This window comes from Nuphar pumila, chromosome 16, assembly GCF_984573655.1.
Source record: "Nuphar pumila chromosome 16, dmNupPumi1.hap1.1, whole genome shotgun sequence".
Taxonomy (NCBI): domain Eukaryota; kingdom Viridiplantae; phylum Streptophyta; class Magnoliopsida; order Nymphaeales; family Nymphaeaceae; genus Nuphar; species Nuphar pumila.
This window is the reverse complement of record NC_143264.1, coordinates 75,469,807-75,496,054: the sequence shown is the minus strand read 5'-3', so window position 1 is coordinate 75,496,054 and position 26,248 is coordinate 75,469,807. Positions and strand designations below refer to the sequence as shown.

Genomic DNA, 26,248 nt, shown 5'->3' with positions numbered 1-26,248 from the left:
CAATATTCAACAAGTAGATGAGTAAAAGAACATTAGCCATAAACTCATGAAATATAACTTTCATAATTAGCAATTTCATGAAGAACTACCTTATTATTTCATATAAGTGCCAAAAAACATATGTATAACAATCAATTGCTTGATTTTCAAAGAAAAATAAGCAAATATGCACTTTCTAAGAACTTTCTATAATTTTAGAAAAATTCAGAAAGGCGCACTGCTAAAAAAATTATTATCCAGAAAAAAAAATTAAAAAATAGGAGGTTTTCTACAAAAATCAGAAAACTAAGCCTGTTTTGGATAATAATTTTTGGGTTTAGGTCTTTTTTTGGAATTACCAAAAATCTAAGGACTTATATTGAAATTTAGGGATGGGGATGTCAAATACAACAAAGTTCAAGAGCAGTGCAGTAAATTAATTGCAATAGGATAGAACATGTATTAATCATGAAAAGCAAGGGAAAGAATGTAACTTACATGTGCAGGGGCATGATCATAATTACTGCAAAAGACCATGGATAAATAAGTAATATAACCTTTCAGGGACTTGACCAGAAATACTAGAAAAGACCTCAGGCAAATCATAATATCACTTGACAGGGATATGATCAAATTTTTTGAAAAAGACCAAGGGCACTATCGTATTTTCACCTATAAAAGCATATAAAACGGGCACACCTTTTCTGGAAAAAACCAGAAGCTTCCCAAGGAAGCTTCTGACATTCTGTATGTTCTTTTTTTTAGTTGACGAGAACCTGCTAATCGAGTGTTGGTTCGTTCACCAAAAAAAGAAAACCAGCGATGGCGCCTTGTTATCGAAGGGGCATTGAAGCTGCCTAAAGGTCATCGGAGCAACCTCGCTCGCCATTGTAGCGGTGGAAGAATGGAAGAAAAAAAAGAAAAAGGACCTCAGATCTTCATTCTCTAGAAGGCGATGAGTGTTTTTGAGCAACCACCCCACACAACTTTACGTTGGGTCGCTAGAAATCCAGAAAAGATGGCGAGGAGAAAAAAAATACAGGTAATCCCTTTTTTTGTTTTTGTTAATTTTTTTTTTAGAGTTGCTGGATGCTGGTAACCTTTCGCAAAAATTTCAACAAAGGGAGGTCGCTAGTTATAGGCCACCCCCTAAAAAAAAATCTTTGTTAATCTGAGAAAAATAAAACTTCTTTTTTTTGTTTTTTTTTGTGCTATGCGGGCCCCGATTCGGGGTTTGTGTTCTTCTTTTGCCTCTTTCTTTTGTTTTTTTTAAGAACATGGGTCGCCTGATTTCGATGACCCGCTATATTTTTCTCTTTTTTTGTTTTGTTTTTTTATATTTACCGAGGTCGCTCGATGCCGATGACCTTCTTTTAAAAGAAACAGAGGAGAGAGAGGTCGTTGGTTAATGGTGACCCTCTGAAAAAAGAACTTTTGAAAAAAAAATTGTTTTTGTTTTTGTTTCTTCCTCTCTCTCTCTCTCTTTTTTATATATTTATCGAGGTCGCCCGATGCTAACGACCTCCTTAAAAACAGAGAGATAGAGGTCGTCGGTTACTGGTGACCCTTTGAAGAAAAAAACTCTTTTGAACAAACAACAACACAAAAATCATTTTTCTTTTGGTTGAGTGTATCCTTGAACATGATCTGTTCTATAAGTTATACAACTGTATCCTTATGTCCTAAGGAGATAGAGATTCAAGTCTGGAGGATGAAGCTTGATTTCTTGACCTGAGCGTGAATGTTGATCTGGGTTCAGCCCTTGGGTTGCTCATCAAAAGCGAATAAGTGCTTTTCTTGCAGGGTTTTTCCCAAATCGAAATAAAAATCGAAAAGGAAAAAAATTTGTTTTTTTTTTTACTTTGTAGGACAGACCCGATTCAAGGTTTGCTTTCCCTTATTGTTATTTGTAAAAAGGGACAGGGGTCATCGGAATCCGACGACCTGTCAAATGTGCCTAAACAACATAGAGAATTGATCGGTTTTTGCCAATTTATTTTTTTGGTGATCGTTGGTCAATGATTCGTGATTTCAAGTGTCAAACGACGATCAAGAGATGATCCTGTTCACACCACAAACCTGCGGCTCTGATACCACTGAAAGATCGATGCGGATGTGCATGAAGATGATGTATATGACCAGTTTCAGGAGGGGTTTTGCTCTCACTCGTTTTCTCTATATGTCGGTGAGTAAGCCCTCTCTTACTTTAAATAAGAGAGCTAACCGTGCCGAGGATTCACTCTCTCCTAAGTAACCGATAACCCAACGTAAAAGTGGGCAACCGTTTCACGTTGTTAGCTTATCCAAAATGAAGGCTCTATTCTGGGCGGTTTCACCGGTTGAAGAGAGAGTGGACCCACCTCTCTTTTCAATAAGTGAAACTCTCCATGAAACATGACCACGGAGGTCATGTATGACAAAAAAAAAACTCGTGCTGATCATCCCTTATCTTCTACTGTAAATCCTTGCTAATGGATTGCAGGCCATGCGTGACACTCCTCCAACCATGAGAGCCCCCACAAATGAATTGAGGAAGCCCGATAGAGTTGTTACTGAGATACTTTTACTGCATGAAGTGAACCCATGGGTTTGGATTCTTCTGATAGTTTAATCCCCCCCCTTTTCATGATGTCTGCAAACTTTTTATCAAGCCACCGGGTGAAAATGATGATTTTCTGGCGAATCAAACCATAGAAATTGTCTCCATTTGGGAAAATAAGAGAGCATGGTAAAAGGAAACATGACATCCAGAAAATAGGACAAGCTGCTGGAAGAGATTTGATGAGAGTTAATCATACTGCCATAGAAAGAGTAAGGCAACTCCAACTCTCCAGTCTTTTCCTGAACTTGACAATCAGAGGATCACAAAGATTTTTATTTAATTTATTTTTGAAGAGGGGGCAGTCCCAAATAGGAAATAGAGAGAGATTTAATATGCCATCCACACAAATTGGAAAATATGCTGCGTTCAATCTCCTGAAAGATTAAACTTGTGCATACAGTAGTAAGCAGTAACTGATACTGGTTTTTGGTGTTGAATTGACTGCATATCTACATTTTTTTTTATGACAATATCTACCTGAAAAGGAATGAATGAAAACATGCATTTTACACGTAAAAGGTGCAACACACAGGTCGCCCGAGTGGCAGCGTGACTGGGTGTGCGGGTGCCATTAAGGAAAAAAGTTAATTGGTTAAATGTGTCATATTTTCTAGTTTGCGGTCAGTTTCATCATTGTGCTAAAAGTTATTGCCATCTAGGTCATTGCCTTTTTTTTAAATAACAAGCAACCTGTTTAGGAATATGACGACCTACCTAAGTCCTCTTGACAGTAAACTCCAATCCTAGAACGCGGGACATCCGAGTATAAACCAACGATCACAATCCGATCTAACCATATAAACCTAATCTGAAAATAGTGTGATCAGTTAAGTCTTAAGTCCTTCTAGGAAACACATTTAGATTATATTTTTGATATCCATACAATTTTTTTTTTATAGGTTTCGGATCTGAGTTGCTAAATAATCCGATCCATTTCACCCCTAAAAAGCCTTCGAAGCGCAGAACTGTGTTGGTGGTGTTCCCGTAATATCTTCCTAAAACCGAGGGTTATTTTCGTCAATGGAGAAGGAGCACGCCTAATTCTCACAAACGTCAACAACCTTCGAACGTTAAAAAAAAAAACAGAAGAAAAATAAAAGAACGTCCCCTCCTCTCTTCTTCCTCCTCCCTTCCGTTTTTAGCAATCCTGCGTCGTATCGATCTGTTCCCAGGAAAACCGATTCCGGTGAAGATCTCGGAGTCGGAGAAATCCGTAGACCTGAGAATCCTTCCTCTCCTTATTTTCTGACGGCTTTTGCCGTCCGATCGCAGTTTCCGATCGGTTTTCGCCGTTCGTTGCCGGATGCGATCGGAAGGCGGCGAACTTAGGACCTTCGATCCTTCTTAGGAGAAAAAGCAAAAGATCCCGAGATCGCGCATCGTTCCGCGCGTCCAGATGCCGGTATCTGCCTCCGCGATCTACTTCCTTAACCTCCGCGGCGATGTCCTCATCAATCGCCTCTATCGCGATGACGTCGGGTGAGCAAATTCCCTTTCCTTCTGTATGTTTCTTTTTTTTTCTCCCGAATTAGTTATCGTTTCTTCTGGAATTTTTCCTCCCTTCGGTCGATGCATGAAATCGAGACGAGATTGGGAATTTATGGTTTCCTTACGTTTTTTCATCTATTTCCTTTGCGATTGCTGATTAAGAGATTTGTTTTGAGCACAGGCGTTGGCAAATAGGCGTATTCCTTTGTTATTTGGTGTCTGTTGTGTTTGTTTAGATTAACGGTTGGACACGTTGACAAGCTAGGGTTTTGTACAGCTGAATCGTCGTCTCGTAGTTGATTAGCGAAAAGATTTTGGCCATTTTATTGTTTAGTTTCGAGCTGAAGTTGATCCCTTGATTGACTTGTTGTTTAACTGGGGAATTTTGCATAAAAGCAGATCCATGAGTTCATCTTCCCAAGGGAATAGGCTTTGTGGACGACAGATTTATTTTTCGAGAATTTTTAAGTTGTTAGGGTTTTTACACTATCTCGTCTCTGCAGTTTGGGTTTTGATATCCAATAGAAGAATTCCCAGAATCGTGCCTAATTTTTTTTCCTATTAACAGGAAAAATCACATCCTTTGCCTTAAATCTGGGTTGCTGCACAACTAGGCCTTGTTATCTGGGCAAAGTTCCTTTTCACCGTGAAAACTTTATCGTTCTTTTTGTTGGTCACCAATGGTTTAAATGGAAGAGTTTTTGTCATTTAAATCAACAGATTGCAAACTTGATGACAACTGAAAGCATCTCTTCAGTTAACCAAGGCAAAAACGATATGTGCTCTTGACAATTCCTGAAGATTATATGTTCTCCATAAAAGCAAAGACTTAGATGCCTAGTTGAAAATGTGTTTGGAGTTCAAGTCATGGGTTATTCTCCCTCATGCAAGAGATAGGCATAATCTCACGAACTCTAAAATACGCCTGTAATACTAGAGGATGAGTAAAGGCTAAAATGGCTTCCTAAGTTTGCATGTTGAATATAATTATAGTTAGCACTACGTAGACTAAAAGGTGAGGATGTGATATTACTAGATGGACTTTAAGGGAGTTGCAATCTTTTAAAAGTAATTTGTGGAATCCATGCAGGCTAGGTTGTGATAACTGTGTACTGGCAGTTGATACTGCATGCGTGATGCAAGTCACACTCCAGAGGGTCAAAATTTTGCTGGGTTTCCCTCTGAATAGGGAAAACAGCAACATTGATGCAAAATAGAGTGAAACATAAGGAAACTGCATCCAACAATGGAATAAAATAACATTGTGGTGTAGAGGTATTTCCTAAAGGCTGAATCCACAAAGTAAACATCATGATATAGGCTACCTGGATTACAAATAATCTTTCTCCAGATTGTATGACACAATTGGAAGGTGCAACATTTGTTCAACAATTATCATAAGCATATTGTAAAAGAGAAAGTTCACATATGGTCTATGTACCCAAAGTACAGAGAATGTACCAAATTTGTGAAGCAATATAGATGTGCAATCTGTATGACATTTCAAAGAGAGATACCATTTTAATGTTACGTGAAAGTGTTGGAGGATAGAATCATCCAAATAAGTGGTCATCTAGTGTTGCATGGTGAGCTACATTCACCAGGTCATGCACTATCAGTTATGGATTACCAAGTACCCAAAGACAGGTATCATGGGTGACTGACTCCTCAAAAAAACCTGGGTCCTATGTCACATAGGTGCGGGTGCGGATGCGGCACTTTAAAAAAACTTGGGTGCAGGGGTGCGGGGAGTGTATGTATATATATATATATATATAGTTTTTAACAGTTTTAAGTTAACACTACGTGTATTTGTGTGCATTTATGTATATATATAATATAGATAAAAATGGACTTGATTAGGGTTAACTGAATCTACTTTTGGATAGAAATGGACCTCAGTGTGGTTGACTTCACCTGACACAAAGGAAGCTGTGTCCAAGTGTCGCACCCGCCTGGGTGTGGGTGCGACGCGGGTGTGGCACCCTATTAGAAGAGTCCGTGTGACATAGCTCTTCACCTAAACATGTTTTTTCAGCAACTTTACTTTGTCTTGAAGGTCATTTCCACTTTTCTGTGGATTTCTCAGTTATTTTTTCTTATTATTTGCAGAAAGATGAGTTCTGGTAAATGTAAACAATCATTTGTTAAACTCATCTAGATATTGTTGTTTCCATATTTCAATTGCTTGTGTTGGATCCACATTTTTGTTGGTGTTAATTGAGATCGTAAAATACTTGCTTATGTCAGACGTAGAGTTTGATGACTACATGAGACAGTGGTCAGCCTGGAGTTTAATGGCGGATACAAGAAATGGTCCTTGAAATGTTGCAGTAAATGATAAATCGATGGATCTTATGGTTTGTAAAAGTGCAAGATCTACATGCATTAGTGGTGATGTTGAGTGAGTGTAGAAAAGTATTCAACAGTGTTTTGCCTTATGTAAAGTCTCTCTCAAAGGAGATTTTGTATACCTTTTCCAATTTTTCTTTTTGAAGAAAAATCATTCATGGGTGTAATGTGACAATAATATTTAACTGAAAATATCAGGTGTTTTTTTCTTTTATCATTTCAATTACTTTTTGCATCTTATTTGTTATAGGCTGCAAATGATTGATAGGGGAATTCAAAAACTTCAATGTTTAGATTAACAGTATTATAACCTTGAAACATTTTGGCATAAACTTGTTACCTACTCAGGGATACGTAAATGACTCATTGTAAAGAGTTATGCTGTTTTACCTTCCTATGATGGTGTATATTCATCATTTGTTGTTTACCTTTTCTAAATAAATTATTGTACACCTTTTGCAACTTCCTGCCTCATTAAGTAACAGGCTTCTATTTTATCTTGCTTCATTTTTTCTGATCATACTTTCCAAACTTTATTAACTCACTGTGGTCATCTTCAGTGGAAATATGGTGGATGCGTTCAGAATGCATATAATGCAAACAAAGGAACTTGGTACCTGTCCTGTTCGGCAGATTGGTGGTTGCTCTTTCATATACATGAGAATCAGCAATGTGTACATTGTGATTGTTGTCAGCAGCAATGCGAATGTTGCTTGTGCATTCAAGTTTATTGTTGAGGTATGTATAGACCTGTTATAAGTTTTGGGAAGGTGGTCATAGTTAATCTTCTGAGAACTTCATGATTGAGACCAATGTTTATTTTAGAGAATCTTTTCTCTATTGTGGCATGATAATGTTAACTTAATTTCTGGATATCTAATTACACACTAATCTCTTTTTTTTTTAATTGGATGGTGTTTGGAGTGAACACAAGATCTCTTTGCTGGTATGCTTCATCTTGAACAATTCAGCCATCACATTGAAACCTATGTCACATGGGTGCGGGTGCGGGTGCGGGTGCGACACGGGTGAGGCGCAATTTTAAAAATTTTGGACACGGGGACTCGGCTATATATATATATATATTTTAAAAAATATATATATAATAATATATCCTGTGTGCATATATGTGGATATTGTCCTCTAAAGTTTGGCACCAGCATGAGTGTTTTTATAAACTTTGCAAATTGTACTTTTGCCCTTGCAGAAAGGGGGGTCCGGGGGCTCCCCTCGGCACGGGTCCCGCTGCGCGGGCGGGGGTCAGGGGGGGCAGCGCCCCCCGGATTTTTTTTCTGGGGCTTATGTTTGAGACTCATGCTATATATATATATTTTTTAAAAATATATAAAAAGATCATTTTTTTGTTTTTCCCCCTAAAAATGGACAATTTTTGGACTCAGTCAACGTTGATCGAGTCCAAAAAAGGACAGACTCGGCCTCGACTCGTTGACCGAGTCCGACTCGGCGTTGACCGAGTCCGAAGCCGCACCCGTGTCCGCACCCGTGTCGGGGCGTGTCGACTCGGGTGCGGCGCCTCCTTAGCCGAGTCCGTGTGACATAGATTGAAACCATTATTTGGCCTTTTTGTCATCTCCTAGGTTTTAACCTCGGCAATTCATTCTATTCTTGGAATATTTGAACAACTTGGTGATAATCTTCATTTCCCTTGTGTCTTTATTGTTTTTAAGAGCTACTTGCATGTTGTTATGATAGTCCTTTAAGCTGCTGATTCTTGAAGTTCACTTCTGTTTTTGCACCTCTTGCCAAATTTGACTAAGAACCTTGGAGGCAATGCTACATGTTCATGCTTTTTATTGTTGACAAGTTATAATAGTCTGACCTTCTGACCTTGTGTTGTCTTTGTGAAACAGGCAGTTGCTTTATTTAAGTCTTATTTTGGTGGTGCCTTTGATGAGGATGCAATTAGGAATAACTTTGTTCTAATATATGAGCTTTTGGATGGTATGCATTTGAATCTCTATTCAGTAAAAAAATTTCTTGGATCTACTGGTGAATTTGTCCCTTTTATCAGTTTTTGTCATAACATGGATCTTCATTTCCTTGGTGCTATTTGCAGCTGAATATTGATTTGCTTTGTTCTGTGATTATCCAAGCTTCATATGATTGCCTCTTTTATAGATGTACTTAGCATTCGGGATGGCAATTAATTTTTTGTTATCTTGTTTTTTTAAATTTTGCTGGAAAAGCATTGCTACTTTATTTCACACTTGTATTTAGGGAGGATGAGTTAGTGGGTGGGATCGATGAATTGGAGGCTAATTAGTAGATTACATAATGAACAGTACCTGTCGCATGACGAAACATTTGTGCAAGCCAACATTTAGGCTCTTGCTATTATATTGATAACTAGTGTTGGCAACAAAGAAGCTGGAAGACAATGGACTGCATGTGAATGTGAGTGTCCAGAATAGTTAATATTTGTAGCTTCAATGGTTGGTATATTAGATACAGTTTCTAGGTAGCACCATGAAAAGGAAAAATTAAGCAATACCCTTTGAGGTGATGTGGTCATCTGCTATGCAGACTTTAAGCATCACCACTCTGAAGGTTTAATATGATAAGGGCCTAGTGAAAAGGGGAAAATCAACAAGGTTTGGAGGAAGGCAGAGACAGATGACATGGAAAAAGTGGAGTAACACGAGGTTTAGATTTTTTGTAGCAATGAATGGAGAAATAGGATCCTTAAAACTGATTTTTCATAGATGGGAGAGGATTTATGTTGTTGATGATGATTATTAATTAATTGTGCTTTGAAGCACAGAAGTAGCAATGTGAAGATAGTCGTGGTGGAGAGTCTCTAGTACAAAACTACCATGTACAAGTAGGGATTTTGTAGTACTAAACTACTAAAGTTACAAAAACGAAAAAGAAAAGCAGACAACATTGACCGTCATAATGATTTTAGTATGTAAACATGTATAATTTTATAAATTATCATGCTTTCCTCGTGATGCTTTGTTATTCTTTGAACAAAGAGATTGATTTATTTAACAGCAAATGCTTAAAGTGTGGCTAATGGTGTTATTCAGAATTAATCAAAACTTTTGGATGGTGGGTAGTGAGAAATCCTTCAGAATTTTGAGAACAGTCCCTGCCATTGTTAGTTAATGTTAACCATCAATAGTTTCATTGCAATTATCATTTTGGTGCTATTATGTTTGGATATTTCAAGTTTTGTGTTGAATGTGACCCATAATCTGCCATATCTTACTTGTGCCCTTTTGGAAGTCTAGAATCTTTTGTGGAAGCATGCTCTTTATTTTACCCTATCCACGATGATGGTGATCAGTTAATATCATGTGCATGTAAAGGATGTGAAATTGATGGAGCATTATTTGGATGTTTATCTAGGAATTTTGATTTTGTTTCTGTTTTCATTATCCATAGTTATATGGCGTTATCTGATCATTGATGACACTCAGTGAGGGGTAAAAGGCTGTTATATGCTTATATTTATACCGTTGCTTAGTAAATGGCACAGGACACATTGATTCTTACTGTGCGCTATGCATTCTTTGTACCACTCAACATGTTGCTGTTTGTTTGTTTATTTGACTATGCTTAATGAATTCCTTGTTTCTTTAAGTTTTATTGTTATTATAGTCATCATCACCAGTAGCATCAACATCAGCATTTGTGTTTATTATCAAGCACTTACTTCTTCTGTCAACTTTTGTGTAGAAATTATGGATTTTGGTTACCCTCAAAATCTTTCTCCTGAAATTTTGAAGTTGTATATCACACAAGAAGGAATTCGATCTCCATTTTCATCTAAGGTTAGGTCTTAACCTGCATATATTTAATATCTTCAAGTTTTGAGCATGAGTTGACTTCTTCTCTTCATTTTTCACTGTGGATGTGAAAATAGCCAGCAGAAAAGCCAGTGCCAAATGCAACTTTGCAAGTTACAGGTGCCGTTGGCTGGCGTCGTGAAGGCCTTTTTTACAAAAAGAATGAGGTATCCATATTTTCTTTTGTGAGGAATTTGTACTATGGTAACTATGTGTTTCAGTGCAATTCTCAAGCTCTATATATGACAGGTTTTCCTTGACATTGTGGAAAGCGTGAATCTTTTGATGTCTTCAAAAGGTGCTTGTTGATTTGGTGGCTTCTTGCTTAGTGATAATCTTTCCTTTTGTGGCTTTCTCTTCACACAATCATATTGAAAATGCAGGTAGTGTTTTGCGCTGTGATGTGACTGGGAAGATTCTGATGAAGTGCTTTCTCTCTGGTATGCCTGACTTGAAGTTGGGTTTGAATGACAAAATTGGCCTTGAAAAGGAATCCCAGCTCAAATCTCGGCCTGCGAAGAGGTGATGTGTTTGCAACTCACACTATTTTCTGCAAATGTGCAATTTATATTTTAGAAAACTGATCCATCTATTTGCAGATGGCCAGCCCCTATTTTGTTTTACAGACTGAAAAAAAGACTATGTAAGAAAGAAAATTCAAATAAGGTAGAAGGAAGTTCAAATAAAAGGTCAAGGTCAACGGACTGCAAAGTATATGATGGTTTGTGAACAAGAAACAAACATGTAATAGAGTCCTTGAGCAACGAATATCTAGGCATATATGCATATGACATAGGAGGCCAGCAGCAAAAAAATAAGTTGACAAAAACCACATTCACTTAGGCAGATACTGTGAAAACAATTTAGATTGCATGGAGTGATCTGTTGGTTTTTTATGCGAAACATTGTTGACTGTGATGGTGACACGTCTTTAGTTTCTTTGGGTTCTGTAGGTCTTGACATTTGTTGGCTGTTTCACGGTGCTTGCATGGCATGATCTGTTTCACTTACTGTATCAAACCAATTGATATCTTCAATCTATGAAGTGATGAACCCACTCTTGAAACTCATTGATAAGTGCTTATTTGAACTAGTAACATAAAATTTCCTTTTTTTTCCTCCAGTGGAAAAACAATTGAGCTTGATGATGTTACATTCCACCAATGCGTGAATTTGACAAGGTTCAATGCAGAAAAGACGGTCAGTTTTGTTCCACCTGATGGGGAATTTGAACTGATGAAGTAAGCTTGCATATCCTAATGTTATCTTTTCATTTGTCTTATATCTCAGTTTTGATAAATATTGAAATCCATTTAATGGCTGCATATGATTTTAAGCCATAAGATGCTGAATTTTTTGCTGCTTTCATGGTCATTAGTTTGTAACTGTGTACCATAGTCACATATATCGGTGACATTTTCAAAATATCACGATAATATTTCCGTAAAATCAACAAGAAAATATCTCAATATTTTGAGAATATCAAAAATTTATATATATCACGATATTCTTGTGACAATATCACAATATTAGCAGTTATTTTTATTTTTATTTATTTTTATATCTTAAATATGTTTTTTTCTTTTTAATTATACATTTTTACTTGTTTATTTTATTATATATGTTTTTTATTGTCTAAAAATATTTTTTTCTTTCTTATTTTTGCTATTGTTATATATTTGTTTTAAAAAATTTGAGCCCGAAGATTTTCCTGATATTTATCAACCTAACCTTTATTATTGTGAAAAATTATCTTGCCAAGATACAGCTTAGATCGATATGTACTTTTCTCAGCAAAATATGTAAAAATGAGATTCATAGGGCAAGGCGTTGGAAATAAATGTGAAGAGAAAAAGAGAAAAGGATGACAAACACAAAAGAGGTGAACAAGGGATGTCTTCACACAACATTTATATCTACTATCTGTTCCAAGAATAAAAAAAATTAATGATCCAAGGAGACTGAACTAATTGCTCTAAGCTCTGCTTTGAATAATAATAGAAAAACAAAATGTAAAGAACAGGGAGTGATGAAGCTCAAGGATGAAGTTTGTCAATGATCTTGTGGTGTGAGCAAGTGATACCTTCAAGTATCTTTCAGCACAGTGCGTTCAGGTGTTCTTTGTAGACCTACATTTTAATGATGATTAAGGTGATGAGTTTGAACCAGGGTTACCGACAGCGCCATAGGACATGGGGAAGTGCGTTTCAGAAGCGCGAAACGTGGCGCTTTTGAAACGTGCTGTGGAATGCCAAAAAAAATTGGAAAGCATGCTTTCCAATTTAGTGGAAGCTCGCTTTCCCCTCGCTTCCCCTTCTTTTCTTTTCTTTTTATCATTTTTACTTTTCTTTATTTTGTCTCTTTTTTCGCTTCCCCTCGCTTCCTAGGTCGCTTTCGAGATGATTCCTGGTTCGCTTCTAAGTCGTCCCGCGCTTTCCGCTTTTTAAAATTTTGGAAGTACCTCACTTCCCGTCTCCGCTTCTCGAATCACTTCCACTCTGGTTTGAACTTTATGAGGGCCAGAAACTCGGTGTCTCAACTTGTTTATTGAGTTTATTTCACAGCTTCCTGGGGGGCATGTATTTCTGTTATAATATTAGTTAGGAAGGGATGAAGAAGAGAAAAGGATATATAGTATGAACCCTAATGACCTTGAGTGAGAGAAGCGGCATGCTAGTTTCTTAATTAACAAATTGCACATGCAAAAGTATATCATAACTTTGAATTGCAAAGTTTGCCACTATGTTTTCTCAAAAAAAAAAAAGGATAATTAAAGAACACGAAGAAAACATAATATTACAATCAATGTGTATAGTGATGCCTAATATCCAAATTGGATTGAGTTGCATTTGGTCACTTTTGCCTTCATTTAGCAGTTCCGAACTGTATTTGATTATTGTTCCATTAGCCATCTCTCTCTCTCTCTCTCATGGGTGCATATAGAAGACTGGGTGCCAAAGAACCCCTAACCCTTGGTGGCCATGGGCTGGCCAGGAAATCTGGGGGTTTCCATCCAGAAAGGGCAGTATCCTGCACGACTTTCCAACCAAGTGGGTGGGGATCTGCCTGAAAAAATTATGCACCTAGACCTTGCTTTCCACCTATTTCAAAACCTTTCTTTCATGGTTGGGCCATGTTTCAGATTTGAATTGAGGGTTTCTTTTGAGCTTCCCTACCTTGCTACTTTTGACCATGTTGGAATCTGAGTTACTGGGTCTGAATACCATAATACCAGGACTAGAATTTTGTTGAGAAGGTATTGATGTAGATAATCTCTTTTCATCATCTACAAACTGTACACCCTCATCTTTTTATTTGTGGTTATTTTATTATATTTTGTAGCATTGCTGCCATTTGAATGAACATCAGAAATATGGATTCTTCAGGGTCTGTTATAGCAAGCTTATTTTTCATAGGTATCGCATTACGGAAGGTGTCAATCTTCCATTCCGAGTGTTGCCAACAATCAAGGAGTTGGGTAGGACACGCATGGAAGTGAATGTGAAGGTTGGTGAATTGTTTCTAAAGGTAATATTTCGATCTGATCAGGGCATGCTTGGTATATAAAAGACACATTCTTCTGTCTACAGGTGAAGAGCGTATTTGGTGCAAAAATGTTTGCCCTTGGAGTTGTAGTCAAGGTTCCAGTGCCAAAGCAGACAGCCAAGACAAGTTTCCAAGTAACCTCAGGCCGGGCCAAGTATAATGCTTCTATCGACTGCTTAGTTTGGAAGTGAGCAACTGCCTACCTGCATCTTTCTTCAGATGCATTGGACATCTTTTAGTAGCTTATCTTTGTGATCTTAGTGTTTTCTGTAGATAATTTTAAGTGAAATAATTATTGATAAGGGAAAATTACCAAAAAAGATATCATCATCATCACAATTATCTCTTTTATGTACATGCATGCAAGTTTTATTAGTTTGCTTTTTCTGTTGGAAAAAATAACATTGACACATGTGAAACTATGCTATCAGATCTCCAACTAAAACACTTAAAATATATAGGGGTTGCACGGTGGTTTGCATTCACAGCGTATGGACAAATCTTTCGTCTTCCATGTCTTTGAGTGCCACTATTTTCTTCTTCCATATCTTCCAAATCACAATTTGTTCATAGCACATCAGTTTTTAACTTAAATATATATTCTTGGCATTTAATTTCACATACCTATTCCATTTGAAAAAATTTCTGATAGACACCTGTCAGAAGTTTCTCTTTTTTCCCTCATAATATCTTTCCTTCATGTTTGACCATGTGATACAACTTTAATCCGCCAAGTGAGATGCAGAATTCTTTAAAGCTTATATTTATGTGTTTAACATCTGAAATTTCAGGATAAGAAAATTTCCTGGGCAAACAGAGTCGACCATGAGTGCCGAAGTCGAACTGATCTCTACAATGGGAGAGAAGAAATCTTCAACAAGGCCACCAATTCAAATGGAATTTCAGGTACCTAACCATTTATTTGGATGGATACTGGAAATTTTTACTGTAAGCTGCAATGCTGGTCTTATCTCTACTAGCAATTACTCACTGATGGCATGCTCGTAGCTGTTTTGTATTTATTGAATTTCTTAGGCTGCCAAAGGAACTTTATCGCTATTCTATGGATATATATCCCTATTAGTTAACGTCTACATAGCAATCTCTCTCTCTTCATCGTGTCTGGCAAATAGATGGCATCAAACACTGGAAAAGGCTGGTTTAAATGTTGATCATCTGGCTGGAAAAGATTAACTGGATTTTGCCAAGACATTGAACAACTGTCTTTTGGAAGTTGCAACTTAGAGTTTGGTTTTTCACACATACCCAATTACTACTGATCTTGGATTGTTGATCGATTCCATCTATATGCTCATCCTTAATTTCTTTTAGCCTATGGCATTTTATATAGAAACCAAGGATTCTGGCTTGGGATGCAGGAACTATTGCCAGATTTTACAGTGTCTGTCATAGGACTAATCCAAACTTAAAACTAGTTTACCTTCCGGCCTAAGTTAGCCTTCCTTGGTACCTTTAGGCCCAACTTTACCTAAAAGGTATTGTGGTCGTGCTTCTTACAGACTCATCCAACTATTGGATGCAACTGGATCCAAAACTGACCCGTTGTGAAACATATCCTTTTCTTTTTGAGAAAAAGAATTGGCCTGTTCAACCCAATCCCATTAATAATAGCATCTTCCTGTTTCATTCACATCATACAAGCGGATTTCATACTATAGACTGTGATGAATAGCGAGCAGCTCCAATCTTGAATCCTGAAAAGTTGTCCTATTGCCTTCCATACCTTTTTTTCCTTGCCACCTCCCTAAAATGAGGTCAAGGGCCAAGGGGCTGACCTGAAAATCCATATCAGTTTGAACATGCAATAGGAAAGAATCTTTGAAAGAATTCGCAGCTCTAGAACGTGTTGAACATCTAAAGAATCTTTGAAAGAATTCGCAGCTCCAGAACATATGTTGAACATCTCTTCTCATGGCTGCACAGAGCACACCTGCTTGTCACATGGAATCCTCTGAATTTCAAATCCCTCTGGTTGAAGACTTGATCTTGTGATACGATCAATCCAAAAGCACTTGCTCTAGGAGACATCCCAGAAGTCCACACTGTCCCATTCTGAAAATGGGAGGTATCCCTGTGGCTTTAGAGAGAAATATCAGGATGACACCGAGCATATTCCTGAATTGTGATGACTCCATACTAGTTGTCCGTTGGACCTATCAGCCTGAAGCTCTGCAGAATTGACAGCAGCGTCTCAGCATCCCTATGATCCTCACCTCTGGTTCTGCTCCCACCTAGCTCCATCCAATAGCATTGTTGCAGCAGTCTGCTACTCTGCTGCCCTTGATTCTGCCCTGTGCATTTGACGATGGAAAGGGCCTGCATAGTGGGACCTCCATCAACCCAGGATCAGCCCAAAATAATATTGATTGTCAGCTTCAGCTTTGGTCTGACCATACGAAACATATCCTTGTTTGTAAGGTCTGCTGCATGGTTGTAACAAATAGCAGTTTATGCTATGATGCACAAGCTTTTTATTCTTGTGGCATGGGTGAGGGCCTGAGGTAATAAGCATACTGAGCAATGCACCTCGTCCTTGAGGCTTGTGCTTCTCGGAGGTGTGGGCCTACATCTTTGATTTAATTTTGTCTCAACTCTTGCTTTTGATCCTGTTCTTCCACTCAAAATTTAACAAAAAACACAATGCCAACGTCCTACTAAAGAACAATGTGTCATCTCCTCTCTTTTTTTCTGCTTGATCTTTCAAAATAATTTAACTCTATATTGGTAAGTTTATTTCTCTCAGACGTATCAGTAATCTTTCCATTATTTTTCGTCAGTTCAATGCTTTTAATTATGTTACCTTTGTGCGAAGCCATAGGGATGTGTGTTACGGTCTTCACAAGCTCTTTTCTTTCCAACAGGTTCCAATGTTTACAGCATCCGGCTTAAGAGTACGGTTTCTCAAGGTAAAGAATCTCCCTCTCATAACTCACAGACACGAACAAAAAAACGAATGAGATTATGAAACCTCCGTGTTGCCTGATTGTCAGGTGTGGGAGAAGAGTGGATATAACACTGTTGAATGGGTCCGTTACATCACCAAAGCTGGATCTTACGAAATTAGATGCTAGTGGCCACTAGATGTTGAGCGTTATGATTGGTATTCGACAAAGTGAATGCTGAGATCAAGTTGAACAGAAAATGAGGTTCTGCTATTAACCCGGAGATTCGCTAGGCACATGTTCTGCAGTTACGGAAGGCTTGGCGGCTCTTGTACCTTCAAAAGTTTCAGCTTTCAAACATAAATTTTCTGCATTTTATTCTTTGGGTGGGGGAGTTTGTTTTTTACGCTGTTGTAAAAGTTTTTCTTTATAGATTGGTCGCTGTGTAAGAAGAATTCTTGTTAATCTCTCGAGTGAAATCGATTTTTAATGTTATGGTAAGTTTTTATTGTACGACAATCAGGTCATCAGTGTATTTTTTTTAGATGGGTTTGTTATTAATATTATTATTGTCATCGTTGTTAACGTCTCTTCTGGAGTGACAAGTCTCCTCGCTAGACTTTGATTGTATCATCATCCAATTGCTGAAAACAATAAACATTGAGATTATTGCTTAAACCATCGTCCAATTGCTAAAAACAATAAACACCGGATCATGTTTACCTCGAAGAATCCATTTTCATCAGAGGCCTGGATTCAAATTTGAGTCCGACTTGGGTCACACGATGGGTTACTGATCTGGATCTAGCCCAGACTCAGATAGACTTTAGCCTTATTTATGATATGGTTTAATTGAATTGGACCTGGGTCAGAACCATTGTTCCAAAAGGGCGTAGTTATCGTTACTGGATTGAGAAATTCATGGCATTTTTTTTCTTTTCTTTGTCAAAATAAGGCCTCTCCTTAGTCATATAATCTCAAGATATGCAAACTGCTTATAGAAGAAGTACGCATGATTGCATCTCATCGCATTTCATATATAGACAACTGGTAAAATGACCAAAGCTACACAGTAAACCAGGAAAGAATAACTAATGGATGCAGAAATAAAAAACACACCAACTTTTTATCTCAAGAACAGTGATACAGTGAGGGAGTTAACTAATAAGGTTACACAAAAGAACCTAAAAGAGGAAATGCTCCTGCACCCTTATGGGAAGAAACACCTAAGAGTTAAGGTACAGAATAAAAGTCACAAGAGTTTGGACTGTAATAGTTCTTTTCCCTACGCACTTCAGGCCCTACAGAAACTACGCTGTTAGCTTCATGAGCCAATCTCAAATGCAACCAGAACGTTTGGAAGTCTGGACTAGTAGTCAGTATGATATCACATATTGCCTTCATGCCGGTGATCACCAGCTGACTGAGAGCCTGGCCAGCCAGCAAGGGAATACGAAGGCATCGCCTTTGGTGGTTGGCTGGTATTGTTGCTGGTGCTGACACTTTGATTAAGTGGGCTACCAGGACCCCCAGATGACTCGCTCATCGTCCCTCTTGATGGCGGACTTGCTGCGGTACCTGCACCTAAGTTAGACATTTGCAGTGTTGCAGATGATGGCTCATGGTTGAGAGGTGGTGGTCTTGGACGTGGCTTCTTTCCTTCAGCGATAAAACTTCCTACAACCACCTGATGAGTTTTTTTAATGTTAGAACTATAATTGATATCCTATATTTCCCTGAAAAAAAGTAGAAATTGCAAGTAACATGTACAAAAAAAACTGAATAAAGTTTCAAGCATGTCTAAGATCATCAATCAATCCAAGTAGGGACTCGAAAGAGTCTCCACTCGAACTTGGACCAAGATGGAAAGAATGGCCAGAACTCCAAATTGGGAGATCAAAGACTTCTGGATATAGTTAAATGAAACCTGGATAGGCGTTGCTGCCATTAACAAGCCAGCTACCCCACCACCCAAGACACGGCCATCTGGACCTGCTAAAGACACACTCAGTCCACCAGTTCTGCTACGAGTACCCCCACTCTCAGCAAGCAAAAAGGAGCCTGATAGAGAGATGATCTCAAAACGACCCTGCATAAGCATAGAGATTTGCATATCATAAACACTATCTCATATTTAACAAGGAAAAAGATATGGTCAAAGAAGTGGCATTGCAGAAACTTGTGCTTAAAAACATTAAACGGGACAAGGAATGGAAAGTTTATATATATATAAATATAATCTGTATAGATAAGCAGACAACAGAATGCATGGAAGAACATGATTCCTACAACTAAAAGGGAGAACAGCAAAGCACCCAGGGCAAGGTTTTTTTTTTTTGTGTGTGTGGCAATGAGGAGAAACCACTGCTTTGGTTTGGATGACCTGTAATGGGCCGAAAGGTACCCATATTGACCCTGTTTCAGTGTCTGTGATGTAAACCTCCATGAGTACTCAACATCCATTCCCCAGATATCGAACCCTTGATGTCCTTCAACTTGAAAGCAGACCCACATAGCCAGGTGTGCAGAGCCCCAGTGGGCTTAAGCTTATTCTAAGAGAAATTTGGGAAACGTAAATCTGTGACAATATACCTGCAAGGCTAGTCCCAAATTACTTTAAAGAACACCCTATTCTTCAAGTTTGCTTGCACCTTGTGTGAATGCAAGGCATGGACGTTGGAATAATACCCAAGTACCTCATGTAGCATGCTCAAGAAACTGCACATACATACTGACAGAAGGAAGATTATAATTAACATTATAGTTTAACATTATAACATTCTTCAAGGTTGACAGTGCCCCCATGCATATGTTGCTATCTCCATTAAGAGTGAGAGCCTTCATTTTTTTGCTGCATCCATAAACTGTTAAACTATATATGCCAACTACACCCAAGAGGGCTCAACTTCACACAATGTTGACAGATATATCTAATGGACGATCACCAACACAAGCATCCTTCCATAATCAGACCTTGCTGCTTAGGTAGCTATATAGTAAATCTGCAGTGAATGGCTCCAATCTATATTTTTTGTTTTTTTCAATGGCCAAGATGAGGGACGACATCCAGGGGATTCAAATTCAAGACCCCTTAGGATATGTAACCAGTCTAACTATCTTATTCAACCCGGCTCGAATCTATGTTAAAAGATGGTAACTTGGTAACATATCATACTGTCATTGAGCTAAAGGCAGAAATGAAGTGTGTATATATATAGCCCCATACCCACCTTTTCAGAAATTTTTGTATCACACCCTTCGTACCTGTGTGATACCCCATACCCGCACTCACACCTATATGACATAGACTAAAATGAACTTAACTAGAACACGCTTACAACATAACAAAATATAGTACTAAATTCATACGGACCTCATACGTCACTGTCCCTCCAGAAGTGGCTGGTTGACGAAGAGTTACATTAGAGATGGCACCATTTGCTGAAATAATACAAATTGCACGGGGACCTTGCTGTGAAAAGGACATAATTTTTGCAGCAACATCCTAACAACACAAAATACATAATTAGTATATTTTATGAAAATTGCAATGGATGAAACTGCATACTTGATAAACAGAAAAGAAAGAAGACAACCAACACAAGAAATGAGTAATGGATCTCAGTCAATGTCCTAAAACATCTCGTTAGAATATGAAGATAAGTAATATAAGAAAATCATGTAAAGAGAAAGACATAGCATGTATGCGAAAAATGCACCCCCAAGCAATCCTGGGGTTATTTTATTAATTATTGAATAAAGATAAAACATATAGTGTATCTTAGGGGAGAAAAGGAGATATTCTGAGGAGGTTATCCTATACATCCTTGGTTCAATTACTTCTAGACTGCTGTCGATACAGAAATCAAGTTAACTAAATTACAGACAATATTGTGTTCCCTTTTCTCTAAGATTAGAACCTTCTTCCACTGAAAATGGCAAATTTTAGGGAAATTTTAGAATATCAGTATGTTGTACGGTTCTGCAGCCACGAATATTTTATCTAGTTGTATTTTGTTGATGCACAAGGTCAGTTACCCCCATTATTTCAAGTTAGTTATCCTTATTATTTCATGTTATTTTAAATGACTGGCAAAAGTTTCCTTACCTTCATTATAAAATTATCCTCATTTTTTTTTTGTAGTTTAACGCCACTTCCAAGGCTTATTCTTTAACTAAATGTTCAAGAAATCCATTTGACTTGTCCATTTCTTGAAAATTTTGGTCATGGTTTGGCAAGTTTGTCACAGTTTAAATATATTGTCTTGATAAATGCATCATTGATATTGCTAGTGTTAAGAGGCTTCAACTCAGTAGTTACACCATCTCAAAATATATTTGTATCTTTCCAGTCATAAGCAAAATTTCAGGTTATGGAAAATCTATCAAATAAATCCAACTTTTCTCTTTTGGGAGGACTAACCATATAATTCTAGTCACTGATAACATAGAACTGGATATTGAAGTGAAAAATGAGCTTATGTCTATACCCCATATCAAAGGTTCACATAAAGTTTCATACCAAGGCATGTCTGAGAAGTGACAACCAGAAAAACACTGATATACACATTAAAATTAAAGTACAACTCTATTTATTATTACCATTCGAATTACCATAGTGTCAGTTATTGAGCCAAATTTCCATCAATTCATTTTCTTTGGCATGTTTTATCTGTATCGGGGTGCACATATTTAACTAGCACTATGTTGTTTGGTTCATGTCAAAAGTGTAAATCCAAAAGGTGATTTCACACGAGAACTATTAAAATTACATTGCCTCTGCATCCATGTTTGAACTACCAACAAAAGTATAGCTCTGAAGCCATCTCAATGTGATTATCAAGTTTCAAGCCTGCTAGCAAAACAGGGAAAAAGAAAAAAGAAAGGCAATGTCCATTTGCAACAGAGTTCCAGTCTATATAGTCAAAAGCGCTAGGCGGTGCGTAGTCGGTAGACCTATAAAAAGACTACTTGAGGACTAGGACTAGTCAGTGCCCCAATTAAAAAATACAAAAGTATACAAATATACATAAAATATGTTTAATTCTTTTTGTAATAAGATATTTTCATCTTGCAAGTACAAAATTACACGTGCATTCACAAAATATACAAATAAGTTATAACTGTACACACACATATATATCCAATTATTTTTAACATATTCAGTATAATTAACAAAATATGCTTTCAGCCTTTCACAGAAAAATTGATTCTAACACATACACATATATGCTATATTCATAGCATAATCAATATATATATATATATATATATATATATATACAAAAAAATCATACTTTCAGCCTTTCACATAAAAAATCACAGAAGCACAGTAACACATAGATATATAAATAACATATTACATAATCAGTAATACATTAATACTAAACATGCTTTTAGGATTTTATAGAAAAAATTCACAAAAACTCACACATAACAAATCATCAAAAACAAAGTAATAAACATATATACAAAAAACATAATTGATTAAAATTAACTGTGAATGGTTTTAACGTTTCACAGAAAAAATCCCAAAAGGAAATTAACACAAACACATATATAAAACATAATCAATATATATAATTAACTAGGCATGCTTACATCATTTCACAGAACAAATCACAAAAATGCACGCACATATATATAATTATATATACAAAAAAATAACAGAATACATGTAGTAATAATAATAATAAATGACTAAAATGCCCTCGTGTCTTGTCGAGGGCAGCTTAGTCACCGACTAGGGTGCACCTAGTTGGCAAAATTGTTACCTTTTGAGGTACCCACTTAGAATTGCAAAGTCTAGGCATTTTACTTACGCCTAGGTCGACTAGGCGGACTAGTCATGCCTACTCGGTGCTTTTGACTACATAGGATCCAGTGAGTTTTATTGATTGCCTTTTCTTTTTCTCTTTTCCTGATAAGCTGGGGATAATCACCCACAAGATCAAAGTTGAGAACCTTGAGCTAGGATAGTGTAACTCTAACCATTTCAGTTATCTTCTTCAACCCTAAGCTTTTTTATTGACCAACTTACACTAAATTTATCTTTTAACATAGTTAAGCAGCTTCTGAAAAGGTAGAAAATTTTAAATTCACTAAGTGCATTATGTAGTCAAAATCACTAGGCAGTGCCTGAGCACCCAAACATATTCGTTAATTTGTAAATAACAATTCTAAAACATCTTAGAACTTTTAAAAGAGCTGAAAAATGCTAAATAATGGTTATAACATTTTATAATTGAAAGATTACAGAAATTTAATTTAATTTTTGGTCACCCACCTAGATACACTTTTGATGTGTGGTTGATATCTTCATACAAAAATAAATTTTGGATAACTCTAAAAACTTCAGGGGGTGTTTGATTGCCTCAGATTTTTAGATCTGGTCACCCACCTAGATACACTTTTGATGTGTGGTTGATATCTTCATACAAAAATAAATTTCGGATAACTCTAAAAACTTCAAGGGATGTTTGATTGCCTCAGATTTTTAGATCCGAGGAATCTCTGTATGGGTCCACATAGAGACCTGAGCAATTCAAACTGTGGATCTCAAATCCATGCAAAGACCATTCCGCAGGGATGATCGGGGTAATGCACCAGGTGGCCAAAGGGGGAATCAATATCGACAACCTCCTTGTGACCAAAAAAATCAGAATCAAGCATGGCCAGGACTCTTGAGAAATAGACAAGTACCCCCAAATCTACGGTGTTGGCACTGTAGTGGAAATCATTTCGCACGGGAATGCCCCAACTAGAATCAAGGAAATCAAGAGAACGTGGGAAGGAGGGCCGCTAATGCTATTGAAGTTGAAGAAGGACCCGCGAAAGAGGAAATCACAATGGGGGCTCTGCAGAGAGTGAATACATTAGAGGGGTCCACCTCTGCAACGCTCACAGTTAAAAAGGAATTGGATGTACTTGGTGGTGACTATCAACGGAAGGGCTACCAGTGAAATGGCCGATACCGGGGCTACCCACAACTTCATTGCTCAAGATGAAGCTAGAAGATTGGGCTTGCAATAGGATAGGGATTTGAGATTGCTTTCCAATGGGAAATCAGGGAAGATAGGTTATTGTCCAAACTTTAATATGTGCATTCTTGAGATCCTCATATCTTAAATCCTCGTTGGATCTAATAGGTTATTGTCCAAACTTTAATATGGGTATTCTTGAGATCCTCATATCTTAAATCCTCGCTGGATTTAAGATCCAAGACATTCAAAAGCAGCCTTGTGGAAAATCCAAAATATGTCCTCAATGCCAAAATTCATATTCTTGTATAATCAAGTCTGATACTTGATAATATGCCTAAAAACATGCTAAAAGTAAAGTTGATTACTGGTCATGTCCCCGCTTGCAAAAATAGCCCTACCTATAGTATGGTAATTTGCACTATCAGGAGATTATCTTTGTAATTTCCATCTAAACTGACTTCAGAAAATTTCCAGGTTTTCCAATCCACCAATATAGAAGATTCATAAGAAGTCATTCGTGGCATGTTGAAAACTGCATCAAACTTGATTATGTATTATTATGCCAAGGAAAGAAATAATCTGATAAACAAACAAACATGGACTTCATTGCACTTGGATGATTTCTTTTTTTCTTCCCCTAAATGCCAACATTAGAGATTTTAGTGTTTTACAAATTTTGTATTAATTAAATAGAAATTGGATAACTCCAGCTCTACATTCTTATAACCAGATAGTTTCCAAAAACTGATCTTGAGCAATTCAAATTGCATGATTAACCCATGCACATGTTGTAAGTAGTAAGCACGTATAAGCATGCAAGGAAGAAATAAAGTATGAGACTCCATCAAAAAGTTCACATACATAGAAGTGTATAGCAGAACAGAGTGCACATCTTTAAGCAAATGACAAGAAAGACAAAAAGGTCAAGAACATGACAGATCTTATCTGACACTATTGAATTTGGTAAAGGGAAGCAGCTTACATAAAATTAACAATCAGAGTTCATTAACAACATCACAGACAAGAAACGTGGAGTAATAAATGGTTCAAAGAAATGCTCACCTCCCCTGCTTTGACAGTGATTACATGAGGAGTGAAACCAAATCCAGCAGAACCTGTTATTTAGCAATCCAGTCAGAACAAGAGTTCAAAGGCAGACCATGGCTAGGCCTGAAACAAGTTGCCACATTTAAACAGTTTGTCACCTAATGAATCCAGTTGCTGCTTCTTCCCTGACCCTGGTGGCCGCCCTCTATTCCGCTTAAACGATGGTGTAGAGTAACTTGGAACTGATGCCAGTGGAGATAAAGCCAGTGCCATGGTACCATCAGGACCATATTTCCTAGGCCTACCTCTCTTTTTCTTAAGTGGCTCACTCAGATTTATGCCATGCAACATGGTAGGTGTTGAAGAATCCCCTCGAAATGGGGATGAAGACTCAGATGGTTTAGATGCAGAAGTAACTACTGAACTAAATGGAATACGTGTGTGTTGCATCAACCCACCTTGAGGTGGGGAAACCATGGAACTATTCTGAAAGCTCAAACCGTAAGCGTCTGAGCCGATCATCGCGACAGGGGACTCAGACGATGCTAACCCTGTTGATTCCCTACCTTCCATGCACAGAAATCAAACAACAGCTTGATCTTACACTGAATCCTATTCTCCTGCCTAAACTAAGCAGGCAAAGAAGCCTACAAAGGCAAACGCTACCTCCACCTACAATCCTCACAAACCAAACTGTGACTGCAGGAACCAACTGAAGCAGTCTGAAACCGTCTCTATAAAACACCTGATGAACCCTTGACTCCTTTTTTCTCTTTTTTCTTTTCTGGGTGTTAGCCTGCAATGGCATGAATATCAGGCTTCAATGGACGCTGTGAACCCTTACAGAGGCTCTGTAAGAACCTTCTCCCAATAAACCCTACAATCTAAGAACATAACTTCAACTCCTCATCTTCTTTTTCTCACCAAAAACCCAAGTGAAAAAAGGCCAGAAGCCATGCATCAGCATCTTCTATCACCTGTAAAAACCCAAAAGCAGATGAAGAAAAGACATGACAATGATCACAAAAGCAAAAAAGGAGCTGAAACTTCCAATGAGCTTCAGCAGATGGACCAAAAATTAAAAAAAGGATAAATTCTTACACTTTTTTATACAAAACCATTTTTTGCTACCAACAAATTAAAAAACATGAGATTGAAAAGAATGGAACTTCTACGCGTGAACCTCAACATAAAGGGAAAAAAAAAGAGTATTACTACCAAGAAATGTGAAACAGTGGCATCAAAAAACACTAACACCCACCTACTTTGAAACTTCAGATAAATATCACATAATTTTCTAATACCAAGATTCAGGAGTTCCCACAAATTTTTTCCGTAAAATAGACGTTGCAAACTAATTACAACACCACTTTTTCCCTTTTCTGAGACTCACTATGGAGTAGAACAAACATATAAGAAATTAAATGGAAACCCATTAAAGAGTGCCATCTTTCAACTCAAGAGAAGAGGACTATACCAAAGAAAAAACTTAATGAACCAAGCTGAAGTAAATGAAAAAAAAACTATTTTTTCTTC

General features: G+C 37.4%; 2 protein-coding genes across 3 annotated transcripts; one reads left to right on the top strand and one right to left on the bottom strand.

The window, feature by feature from the left end:
- The first annotated feature begins 3,665 nt into the window (after positions 1–3,665).
- LOC149813650 (AP-2 complex subunit mu-like) lies at positions 3,666–17,267 on the top strand. 2 transcript variants are annotated; one of them, XM_089991994.1, is made up of 13 exons: positions 3,666–4,060; positions 6,982–7,159; positions 8,293–8,383; positions 10,124–10,218; positions 10,311–10,400; positions 10,483–10,531; positions 10,617–10,755; positions 11,358–11,474; positions 13,650–13,740; positions 13,824–13,966; positions 14,571–14,685; positions 16,662–16,706; positions 16,791–17,267. In XM_089991994.1, exons 1-13 carry the CDS (start codon positions 3,978–3,980, stop codon positions 16,869–16,871), a joined length of 1,317 nt encoding a protein of 438 aa, XP_089848120.1. In that variant the 5' UTR covers positions 3,666–3,977; the 3' UTR covers positions 16,872–17,267. The 2 variants fall into 2 exon arrangements, with proteins under 2 accessions (XP_089848120.1, XP_089848121.1); XM_089991995.1 differs by lacking the exon at positions 11,358–11,474 and having other exon boundaries at positions 3,676–4,060; positions 13,620–13,740.
- An 802-nt stretch (positions 17,268–18,069) lies between these two features.
- LOC149813649 (AT-hook motif nuclear-localized protein 10-like) lies at positions 18,070–25,669 on the bottom strand. The gene is made up of 7 exons (XM_089991174.1): positions 25,637–25,669; positions 25,379–25,508; positions 24,871–25,278; positions 24,728–24,780; positions 20,056–20,187; positions 18,610–18,771; positions 18,070–18,369 (listed from the first exon to the last, which is right to left on the bottom strand). The coding sequence occupies exons 1-7, from the start codon at positions 25,667–25,669 to the stop codon at positions 18,070–18,072; spliced, it is 1,218 nt and encodes a 405-aa protein (XP_089847300.1).
- Positions 25,670–26,248: the final 579 nt, after the last annotated feature.

What these genes read in the sequence shown, in the direction of transcription:
- LOC149813649 (XM_089991174.1), bottom strand. Translation starts at nt 25,669, where the DNA reads ATGGCTTCTGGCCTTTTTTCACTTGGGTTTTTG. An exon ending in TTTTTTCACTTGGGTTTTTG is followed by an intron (nt 25,509 to 25,636) that starts GTGAGAAAAAGA and finishes ATGCCATTGCAG; the next exon opens with GCTAACACCCAGAAAAGAAA. An exon ending in GAGGGACAGTGACGTATGAG is followed by an intron (nt 18,772 to 20,055) that starts GTCCGTATGAAT and finishes ATGCTTATGCAG; the next exon opens with GGTCGTTTTGAGATCATCTC.
- LOC149813650 (XM_089991994.1), top strand. Translation starts at nt 3,978, where the DNA reads ATGCCGGTATCTGCCTCCGCGATCTACTTCCTTAACCTCCGCGGCGAT. An exon ending in GATCTCCATTTTCATCTAAG is followed by an intron (nt 10,219 to 10,310) that starts GTTAGGTCTTAA and finishes ATGTGAAAATAG; the next exon opens with CCAGCAGAAAAGCCAGTGCC. An exon ending in ATCGACTGCTTAGTTTGGAA is followed by an intron (nt 13,967 to 14,570) that starts GTGAGCAACTGC and finishes CTGAAATTTCAG; the next exon opens with GATAAGAAAATTTCCTGGGC.